General features: G+C 33.7%; 3 protein-coding genes across 3 annotated transcripts; all 3 read left to right on the top strand.

Annotated features, from left to right (window-relative positions):
* The first annotated feature begins 1,205 nt into the window (after positions 1 to 1,205).
* Positions 1,206 to 2,241, top strand: LOC114368257. Its single transcript, XM_028325578.1, has 2 exons — positions 1,206 to 1,703; positions 1,903 to 2,241. Exons 1-2 carry the CDS (start codon positions 1,206 to 1,208, stop codon positions 2,239 to 2,241), a joined length of 837 nt encoding a protein of 278 aa, XP_028181379.1.
* Positions 2,242 to 3,404: 1,163 nt separating this feature from the next.
* LOC114368256 (F-box only protein 13-like) lies at positions 3,405 to 3,923 on the top strand. Its single transcript, XM_028325577.1, has one exon. It carries the CDS (start codon positions 3,405 to 3,407, stop codon positions 3,921 to 3,923), a length of 519 nt encoding a protein of 172 aa, XP_028181378.1.
* A 3,836-nt stretch (positions 3,924 to 7,759) lies between these two features.
* On the top strand, positions 7,760 to 9,608 carry LOC114368255. The gene is made up of 6 exons (XM_028325576.1): positions 7,760 to 8,075; positions 8,170 to 8,420; positions 8,562 to 8,774; positions 8,869 to 8,961; positions 9,033 to 9,134; positions 9,219 to 9,608. The coding sequence occupies exons 1-6, from the start codon at positions 7,760 to 7,762 to the stop codon at positions 9,462 to 9,464; spliced, it is 1,221 nt and encodes a 406-aa protein (XP_028181377.1). The 3' UTR covers positions 9,465 to 9,608.
* Positions 9,609 to 11,314: the final 1,706 nt, after the last annotated feature.

The following is an 11,314-nucleotide window of genomic DNA, read 5'->3' as shown; positions in this document are numbered from 1 at the left end:
TGCTCCCTATTAAGTGCTCCCTGTAGGGGGTCTACCTTAATTATTCATAAATTGACCTATTTCGAGTCATCAGTCCTCAATTCTTTTCCCCAGAAATTACAGCGAAAGCACGGATATAACTAATTTATTCTTCATTAACAAAAAGTATATAGAGTTAAACATGTTTAATTTATTTAATCATGGATCGGCATCATCTATCCATTTCATGGGGTCTACATCTTGCTTTTCATTAATTGCACAAGGCAAAGAATTTTTTTTACCACCGTTGACTGGATCCACTACTGTATGCTCAGATAATGTGTTCTGAACAAAAGAATGACATAATAAAATGTTGTTCACTTTAATTTTAAGGCATATTTTTCATATGCATATATATCAAAAAGATAAAAATAAATAAGAAATATAGATATATAATAATTTTTAATATTCAAATAATGGAATTATATGCTTCCAATCGTTTTAATTTTTATAATATCAAGTGCATTTCATCTTTAAAAAAAATCTATTTGTTTTCTTTGACAATGTGTGGGCTTAGCATAAAATGATAAAGAATAGTAAAAGTCCCATGAGAAAATTATTTAATATGATAGCATTTTCTAACGTGCCGGTGGCGTTCTATTTCGATCTCTACCGTTGACTAAAACATTTCTTTTGCTTTCGAAGTTCTAAGATAGCAACACAATAGCATAAATTTCAAAACACGTTGGTTAAGGAGAAATATCCTTCTTATAAACATTTATTTTGGGTGCCAAAGTTAAATATAAATAGTTAATTGTTGAAGTTAAAGGATCTTCGAGTATTATTCAAGTTTTATTTTATAAAAATAATTTTTTTATTAAATTTTACTTATCTTTCCATTGAATTCTAGATTAGTCAAGAATCTTTTTTTAATGAACCCGAAGGATTTAGACCAATAAACAAAAATTTCTATAGGCTATGTTAATACACGTGGTCAAATTAGTTTTCAACTAATTAACATATGTTGCGGAATCAACTACTTGCTAATTTTTAGCTTATGCTTATTTTATTTCCTTAACTTTAGTCGTTGTTACCTTATTTTTAATTTTGTCACTTATTTTCCATTTCAGTTTTCATGTATATATGCAACCCTCTGCATGTACCTTTATGAATAAGATTGATCTTCTATCCATTTAAATTTCAATTGTTAATTTATTATGGTATCAAGAGCTCTATTGCGCACATCAATGGCTGATGAAGCTACATACCCTTATACTATGCAAGATGCACAAAATGCATCAAATCCCCTATACATCCACCCAAATGAGAGCCCATCCACCATCCTTGCTTCGCCACTGCTCTCAGATGGGAATTATCATAGTTGGTCTCGTGCGATGAAGATGAGCCTGTTGACAAAGAACAAGCTAGGATTCGTTGACGGCACGATTGCAGAACCACCTAAGAATCATGCAGTTTTACCTTTCTGGGAACGAGGTAACATGCTTGTTCTTAGCTGGCTGATAAAGTCGATGAGTGTGGAGATTGCGCAGTCCATTCTTTGGCGTGAGAAAGCCTCAGACGTGTGGAAGGAGCTTCATGAGCACGTTTCCCATGCTGATCTGTTTAGAATCTCAGAAATTCAAGAGGAAATCTTCAACCAGAGGCAAGGTGATAACTTTGTCTCGAAATTTTACACTGCACTGAAAACCCTATGGGATGAATTAGATGTTTTGAATCCTCTTCCTGTTTGTTGTTTGTACATGCAAGCCTAAGTGTTCATGTGGTGCAATCAAGAAAATTGAAGAGGAGCGAAACAAGAATCAAGTGGTTAGATTCTTGCGAGGGCTGAAAGATCAATATTCAGGTGTTAGATCACAACTAATGCTCTTAGGTAATCTTCCCAATGTGAACTGAGTTTTTGCACTGATTGCTCAACAAGAACAGCAATTTGCCACTGAGAATGCTTCTGTGCCAAAGGCTCTTCTTGTGGTAGGTGATGATACATCAAACTCCAAGAGAAATCAAGGGAGTGGTAATGGTTGGAATAACAGATACACTTCCAAGAAATGTTCCTGGTGTGGAAAAATGGGTCACATAGTTGACATTTGTTATAGGAAACACGATTTCCCTGCTGGTTTTAAGTTCAAGAATTCTAAAAACAATGCTCCAAGATCTGCAAATATGTTGATGGCTAAGAAAAATGAGACCAACTGTCCAAATGATTCATCAAGAAAGGATACACAAGGAGATGCATGGTTTCACTACAAAAAAAATGTTAAATAATGGAGGTTATTTTGCGGAGGTTTTAGAAACCTCCTTAATTTATTAAAAACTATAATTTTTTGTGCTTAATTTGCGGAGGTTTATAACCTCTGCTAATTAAATATTATTTTTCCACTCTTTTCTCTTTAAAATAAAATAAATCATGTTTTTTCCCAACAAAAAAAAATTCCCTCTTAAAAAAATCACAAAACCCCTCAAAAAAAAATTTCCTCTCAAAAAAATCGCAAAACCCCTCAAAAAAAATTCTCTCTCAAAAAAATCACAAAACCCCTCTTTCAGTCACAGCTTCCTATCTCTCTTTATTAAAGATTCCCAAAACCCCTCTCTTCAGATTACCCCTAAAATTTCTCTCGGTTTCTCGTTCCAAGCTTTGACTTTTCTTTTCTTCTCTCGCTTCCCAAAACCCCTCTCTTCAAAGGTACTTCCTCTCTTTGTTCAAAGGTCCCTTGCTCTTTTCTTATTTTTGTTTTAATTAATCGAATCATCATCTTCGTTTTCTTTTTTCTTTTTTTTTTTATGTATATATTCGGACAAAATCAATACACACTTGATACAAGCATGTGTTTTGCTTGCAGGGTATACAACAAGACGAAGAGATTCGAAGGATTCAAAGAGAAAATACGGCTAGGTATTGCTTTAACCTTCGTTTAATTAGTTATCAGGTTCAGTTTACTTACCTAGTTGTTGAGAGTGAAAACTGAGAATTAAGATTTTTTTTAAAACAAACTGCTTTTGAGAATCTTCTGTAATTCCTTTGCATTATGATTCACCATTGTTGAATGAAAACTCGTGAATATAGATAGATAGATTTTGGGATAATTCATCCTTGTTGGAACCTATGAACCTCTTCTGTAATTCCTATTCAACATCCCCGCCAGCTCTTTCTCCAGATTTCATGTACCCCACTTTGATGAGAAAGAGAAAAGCTATGTGACTGGGAGTGTCTACCTGATGAACCTCTGCTTATTGAAACTGCTCTCTGGGTGGAAGATCTAGCTATGTGAATATCTAAATTAAAACAGCTACTTGACCTCTCTAATTTAGGGATACATATAAAATACCCACCCAACACGTAAACAAGTTATAACCTCCCTACACAAACCAATCCCTTGAGAAGAGCACCATATACCTTCTCTGTATTTTTTATTGTTGTGGCAAGCAACATGCAGAGAAGCCTCTCCAAGCAATTTTCATCTGTTATTACTAATAAAAATGACCAAGAGATTGTGTATTTTCTTAGCTCCTCAGGGAATGTAGTAGCTTGCAATTTGACATGCAAGTGCTTCTCTGAGTACCCCAGGTTGTTGCCTGTTTACAATGAGTATTCCATTGATGTTGTGGAGTGCAATGGGGAGATGCTAGTTGTTTTGCTATCAGAATTCTTGGAAATCGCAACCCTTAGGGTGTGGAAATATGATGAGGCTAATAGAGGGTGGCATCAGATTGCAGCAATGCCTGCAGCAAATTCTCATGAGTGGTATGGGAAGAAAGCAGATATTAACTGTGTTGGTGTTGGTAACCAAATCTTCATATGCTTGAACTCCACTGAGCTATGCACTTATGTTATGTGTGATTTGGAGACCAACAAGTGGGTTGAATTGCCAAATTGTTGCATAAATGGACAAGTCATAGACTTTATGTCTGCCTTTTCATTTGAGCCTCAGATAGAGGCTTTAGTGTGACAACAAAATGGCCTTGACTTTGATGATATTACCATCCCTTTTCTGTTGTATATTTATTGCTAACTGAGATATTTATTTTCATTGATTATTTAGGTGTATATTGTTTTCAATGATGTCTTAACAGCATTGCCATGTTGATGATTCTTTTCATTTCTCTTGGCTTTACCTCTGATTTGAAGCATATGTGAGTGAATGAAGTTGATGGTTACTTGTTAGTGCTTAATAGATAGTATAAAGAAGAGCACCATATACCTTCTCTGTATTTTTTATTAATCAATATGCAACCTCTTGAGATTTGTTGCTTTACTTGGCCTGTGCCTATGATATGTATCCCTTTGATACTCTGATCACTAACATTTGCCTCTAATCTTTTTTTTAAAAAAAAAAAAAACAATTGAGGCTTACTCTGATCAAAGTGTGATTGTATATATTTCCATTGGGCTGGAATATATGTACTAAATAAATTCTATAATGGCAGCCCAATTTAGGTTAATTATATTAGCAGTGGGGGGTGGGGGAGGGAGAGGTATCTGCTCAATTATAACCAGTAGGGCCAAATGAGAGACACTGAAAAACTTATGGTGTAGTGCAGTGGAGACTTGACTAAAGCAAAAGCAATTTGTTGGAGGGCCAAAGCACAACATTCACCAAGGTAGCCATAGATTCCTTTTATAAAAGAGATTTGGAAATGTTGATACTATTTTTTTTTTCATTTACAAGAGTTAAATTTAAAATTTAATTTAAGTAAATTGATATGATTCAGATAAATGATTTATTAATAATTTTTTTCTTTAATTCAAAACTTTTTTTTTTTCATTTTGGATATTTTACACTTTGCCCCTTTCTCCCTATTGTACTCGGTGTATGATGAAATTCTTCAATGGGCTCCACTTTTACCTTCAAATAGATGCTACATAATTGGATTTCTCCTCTTTGGAAACAAGGGCGAGTTTGTTGCAGATTTTGGCGGGCTCTGTTTTCCATAGTTGACACCGTGTCAGCCTCCCCCATCTCTTTTCATGTGTTAAAAAATATAGTATATGCTTAATTTTTTAATGATTCAGTCGTTGAACATAGGTTGAGAAAGAAAAGTGAGTTACGTGTCAGCCTCTCAATAGTTGACACCGTGTCAGCCTCCCCCATATAATCTTCCACCTTGGATATGTATGAACTACACTTCCTTCATTCTATCAATGATCATTCCAAGCAAGCAATCTCCTGGAAATAACATAGATGTGTACCTAAAGCCCCTTGTAGAGGAGTTACGTGAGTTATGGAGTGGTGTGGACACTTATGACTCATCCTTAAATGAAAATTTTAGAATACGAGCAGCTCTTATGTGTACAATTAGTGACTTTCCTGGCTTAGGTATCTTATCTGGTTGGAACATACACACAGGATTGGCTTGCCCAACTTGCAATTTAGATGCGGAACCTTGTCGCCTTCGAAATTGTAACAAGCGGTGTTTTATGGGGCATCGTCGTTTTCTAAGTAGAAATCATAAATTTAGATTGAACCGTGTTCGCTTTGATGGAAGCATAGAAGAACGAAACCCACCATTAAAATTATCTGGATCTGACATTTTTCGACAAGTGGAACATATTAATACTACATTTGGAATTGGAGCTATTCAAAATGGAACAAGAAAAATATCTAGACAAGAAGTCACACAGTGGAATAAAAGAAGCATATTCTTTGAACTTCCATATTGGGAGTCTAACTTGTTATGACATAATCTAGATTTTATGCATATTGAAAAAAATGTATGCGACAATGTCATGTATACATTGCTCCATGAAAAGGATAAATCAAAAGACAACCTTAATGCTCGAAAAGACTTAAAAGAAATGGGCTTAAGGCCTGATCTTTGGCCAGATCATAATGGAAAGTATCACCCTGCTTTGTTTTCACTAACACGTGGTACCAAAAAGTTATTTTTGAAAACTTTGAAGACTATTACAGTACCAGATGGTTACTCAAGTAACATTTCCAGATGTATTGATGAGAAACTTAATAAAATATCTTGGTTAAAAAGTCACGATTGCCATATTATTATGGAACAATTGCTACCACTAGCAATTCGTAACTTGTTGCCAGACCATGTGACTTCTGTCTTAGTGGAGTTCTGTTCTTTTTTTAGAATACTTTGTGGTAAAACTTTAAATCTTCCAGAACTTCAGTTGCTCCAAGATCGCATTGTGGTTACACTATGCCACTTAGAAATGTTATTCCCTCCATCATTCTTCATAGTTATGGTTCATTTAACTGTTCATCTTATAGAGGAAGCAAAACTTGGAGACCCAGTGCATTATCGATATATGTATCCAGTAGAGAGGTAAAGATTTAAATAATTTAAATTTATGATGTTATATTACAAATATCTTACTTGTACACTCTTTAATTGTTAGTTATTTCTATAGGGAATTAGGTCACTTAAAATCCTTTGTGAGAAACAAGGCACAACCTGAAGGATCCATAGCTGAGGGGTATTTAGCTGAAGAGTCTCTTACCTTTTGTTCTCGATACGTTGAAGATATCGAGACAAGGTTCAATAGACCTAAACGTGTTTGTGATAACCCAATTGATAATGAGACTTTTTTTGTGTCCTTTATCTTCCCACAAATTGGAAAACCAGTAGGAGCTTGTTCAATGTTCACTTTAACTCCAATGCAAAAATTGCAAGCTCATCGATATGTGCTCCTTAATTGCACTATAGTCACACCATTTGTGGAGTAAGTAAAGTGACATAAACTTTTATTGTTATACTACTTATAAATAATAGTCATGTGTATTGATTATAATAATTAATTTATGTAGTGAATTTAGAGAATTCATAAAAAGGAGTTCAAGAGGAAGAAGACCTTTGTCTACAGAGATAGAGAAAAAAGTCAATAAAGAGTTTGTTGATTGGTTTAGAAAGCGGGTGAGTAGTCATTTAGTGGATAGGGATTTTTTTACCGTCTTTGTTTCAAACTCTAACTTCCAATTTTTTTAGATTATGAATCCAGATACAATGAATGAAATGTCTACTAATCTAAAGTTTTTAGCACGAGGACCCTTGGACAATGCAACAAGATTTACTGCATATAATATTAATGGGTTCAAATTTTGAACCTTGGCTCGAGAAGAAGGATTAAAAACACAAAACAGTGGTGTTTTCTTAACATCTAACACATCATGTGTTTCAAGTAGCGTTGATGGAAACTTAAGGCAAGCAGATTTACCTTATTATGGGAAGTTGGAAGATATCATTGAGATTAACTACTATGGTCGATTCTCTGTTATTCTTTTTAAATGTAAATGGGCTGATACTACACGAGATAGAGGGTATAAAAAGGATTGTTGGAATTTTAATTGTGTTAACTTTGATAGATTGATTCATATTGGTGATCGTGAAGAACATGAACCATACATTGAAGCATCTTAAGCACAAATGGTGTATTATGTAGATGATGTAGTCAATGAAGGATGGAGTGTTGTTGTACACATAAAGCCAAGAGATTTATATGGCATGGGAGAAGAAGTAGAAGAAAATGCATATGAAAATGAGCCATACCAAGATCAACAACTTGAACAATTTTCTAGGCTTGATGATCAATATGTACAATTGGCTACAAACCATCTAAATGATGATATAGTTGATTGAATTGTAACTCCTAAAATAGTAAGAAATTCACACTTGTCTAAATATGATATAGTTGATTGACTTATAAATGTTTTTATTATTTCATTTATTAATTATTTTAATCTTGTTTTAATTTTGATAGTATGTCATCTTAAATTTTATTATTCTTTATTTATTTTTCTCTTAATATTGTTGTCATGAATATGTAGTCATGCCAAAGGTGAAGCGTTTTAGAAATCTACAAAAATCAGCACCTCAACCACAATGTCCCTCACCAAGTGATTCCACACAAGCTCCTGAAGTCCCAACTGGTAATGTCCCTCTTTCTCATGTATCAACATCTGAAGTTCCAGCAATGAATCCTGAAATTTCTTCCCCACCAAGTGATTCCACACAAGCTCCTGGAGTCCCAACTGGTAATGTCCTTCTTTCTCATGTATCAACATCTGAAGTTCCACAAGAAGATGAAACAACTAGACGTCATGTTGGGCGTAAGTCTACACACTGTTGGACTGTTGAGGCAATGGGTATACAAGTATTGTATTTTATTTTTATTTTTGTAATTATCATCATATGAAGTATATTACATTTTCTTATTAAGAAATTCTTTTACTGTTAAAGACTCTGAAGAAACGATCAAGAAGATTAAGGTGAAAGTTAGGGGAGTCAATAGCTTACCTAGGGAGTTATGCATCATTGTGAATTTTGATGACCAAGGCCAAGCAATTGGTGAAGCACAAGCCTTGCTTGCAGGATTTCTTGGAACACTAGCAGCTGATTGCAAATTATTTCCTATGGATTATGATAGATGGTCTGGACCTTCAGGCGTACCTAAAGCTTATTTTGATGATTGCTTTGAAACAATTTTAAAGGTATGTCAATTAGTTATATATAACTTTTTATATCTACACCACTTAGAAACCCTATCTTTACTATTTTTCACACACACACACACACACACACATGTATATTATTTTGCATATGATATTTGATAAATTTGTCTTTTTTTTTAGCCTCGATTTTATTTTAAGATTAATGAAGCTGGTGCAAAATGGTATTGCAAAATGAGTATGGGAAGAAAATGGGCTGCATATAGGCAAAGCTTATGGAATGAATTCAACGATCCAACCAAAACAAGAGATGAAATCATAAAAAATGTGCCGATAGGCATAGATAAAGATCAATGGGCTCGTTTTGTTCATTATCGTCATAAACCATCAACATTGGTACAATTAGATTGTTTTAATTATTGAATTGTTTTTATAGCTAATTATATGATTACTATTACAAGTTGTAAACTTGAAATTGCTTTGCATATAGGAACTTTGTAGGAGAAATAAAGAAATTCGAAGCAAGCAAGTTATTCCACACACTGGTGGATCCAAAGCTAATCCTAGAAGAAGAAATGAGTTGGTAATGACACTAAATGTTAACTTTTACTAATTAAAGAAGTTCAATGTTTACTTACTCTTTATTTATCTTAGTTGTTAGAAACTGGGAAGCTACCAAGTCATGGACAATTATATATTGAAACTCATAAAAGGAAAGATGGATCATTTGTAAATGAAGCAGCAAAGACTATAGCGGTATGTTTTTCTTTAGTAACATTGTTTTCAAGGATTGTGCTTAATCTTAAAACTTTTATATTTCATTTTATTACATGTTTGCAGGAACAAATTGAAGTAGGATTGACTCAAAGCATATTTGATGAATTTGAAGTTTCTCCTCTTGATGTTGTTGGTAGAGTGTTAGGGTTAGAGCACTCTGGGAGAGTGCGATGCATGGGATTAGGAGTTGTTCCTTCTAATACATTCAGGAACACAAGACTTCAAGCTTCTAGTCTGAGCTCTTCTTCATCTGGTGTTGCCTTTCCATCTTCAAACCAATGGCAAGAGAAATACAACAATTTAGAATAAGCTTTTAAGGCCTACATGATAATGAAGGAAGGAAAGATCCCTGAAGAATTAGCTAGTTATTTCACTCCTGATCAAACACATGTAAGTAATTAATATGCATACATCATTATGTATATGTGAGGTATCCTAAAACTTGTTAGTATAATACACAATGTACTCTTAAAATTGTTTTACATATGTCTATAGTTTATTAATTTATTCACGCATATTAGTAAGGAAATATATTTTGTAATTGGTACGTGTGTTTATTAAGCTAATTAATTTACAGTTTTGTGGGTAGATTTTATAGTTAATCAACAATATTAAGGTAGAATTTTATTCATTTTGGCTAGCTCTTAATACTCTTTATCTCAAGTTAGGTCTTTAAGTAAACATACATGACCAAGGTAATAACCATGCATAAGTTTAGAATATTAAAGCAATTGTTTAGAATTGATTATTTTTATTGATGGTCATTATGATTTATTATGTGTGATACACCCTTGTATATAGTATATGTGACTAAGTGTTTTTTCTTTTCTTATTTCAGCCAAATGATGCTTCAAGTGTTCTTAATACACCTTTGGATGCAAGAGGATCTTCTAGTGCTAGCAACCCTTAGTTTGCTTATAATGTATTATGGATTTAAAGTTTAGTACAAGACTAATATTACTTTGTTATGGATTTTATGTCATACTTTGATTTACAATAGAAATTTGAATTATAAATCTTTGAACTATATGTTATTATTTTGGTTATTGAAATATAATTTCTACGTCCTCATTATGAGTTTTTTTATTACATTTTTTTTATCGATATCATAAGAAAATGAAAAATTATAATACATGTAGATTATGAAACTAAAATGAGTATACAAAATCATTATATACAAGAAAATAAGGAGAATTAGAAAATCAATTGTAAAACATCTATTGCTAGCATGATTTAAAAAAAACCCCCTCCATAGTATAGTTTTAAAACCTCTTTTAATAAACCTCCGCATTTAGCATAGGTTTAAAACCTCCTACAAAAAACCTCCATATTTAGTGTAGGTATAAAAACCTCTTCCAATAAACCTCCACAGTTAGCGTAAGTTTAAAACCACCTTTAAAAAACCTCCACAGTTAGCGTAGGTTTAAAATCTCTACAAAAAAAACCTCTTCAAAATATTCTCGATACCAGAGGTTTTCGAAAACCGCCGCTAATTGCTTGTGGCAAATATAACTATGAAGGTTTTTGAAAACCTCCGTAATTTATTTTGCGGAGGGTAAAAACCTCCACTAAACGAAAAAATAACATCCATTATTTAACAGATTTGTTGTAGTGTTTGGTTTTACTGGGAGCCAATATCAAAATTTGATGCCTCTACTGCCACAGCAAGATCAGAGGGACTCCACACAGAACATTGCCCATGTAAATGCTTGTACTCATTCAACTCCGACAAGCAATGGTAATTGGTGCCACGAATCACATCTCAAATTCCCTCAGTTACTTTACTGCATACAAGCACATACCACCTATCAAAGTGTCCCTACCCAATGGAATCCTAGTTTCAGCCACCATTTATGGCACAATTCATCTCTCACCCAATTTTGTTTTAACTGATGTTTTATTCCTACCATGTTTCAAATTCAATCTGATATCAGTTACAAAATTGACTCAAACCCTTCTTTGTAAACTAACTTTCCTTGAGGACATCTGTTTAATACAGGATTTCAATGCTTGCAAGATGATTGGCACAACTAAAGCAGAAAGAGGCCTATATATTCTCACACAGGCAGTCGAGTCTTCTCAATCCTCTGCTATTTGCAACGAACTCTCCAACTCTGTTTCAGAAAATTTCTCATGTAGTTTTTCTTCTAGTTTGCCCA

This window comes from Glycine soja, chromosome 9 (assembly GCF_004193775.1).
Source record: "Glycine soja cultivar W05 chromosome 9, ASM419377v2, whole genome shotgun sequence".
NCBI classification, from domain to species: domain Eukaryota; kingdom Viridiplantae; phylum Streptophyta; class Magnoliopsida; order Fabales; family Fabaceae; genus Glycine; species Glycine soja.
Note: the sequence above shows the minus strand (reverse complement) of the source record. Positions and strands in the feature narration are given on the sequence as shown.

Coding starts and splice junctions, on each gene's coding strand:
- LOC114368257 (XM_028325578.1), top strand. CDS start 1,206: ATGGCTGATGAAGCTACATACCCTTATACTATGCAAGATGCACAAAAT. Junction 1,704..1,902: donor ATGTTTTGAATCCTCTTCCT/GTTTGTTGTTTG, acceptor CAACAAGAACAG/CAATTTGCCACTGAGAATGC.
- LOC114368256 (XM_028325577.1), top strand. CDS start 3,405: ATGCAGAGAAGCCTCTCCAAGCAATTTTCATCTGTTATTACTAATAAA.
- LOC114368255 (XM_028325576.1), top strand. CDS start 7,760: ATGCCAAAGGTGAAGCGTTTTAGAAATCTACAAAAATCAGCACCTCAA. Junction 8,076..8,169: donor TTGGACTGTTGAGGCAATGG/GTATACAAGTAT, acceptor TTACTGTTAAAG/ACTCTGAAGAAACGATCAAG. Junction 8,775..8,868: donor GTCATAAACCATCAACATTG/GTACAATTAGAT, acceptor CTTTGCATATAG/GAACTTTGTAGGAGAAATAA.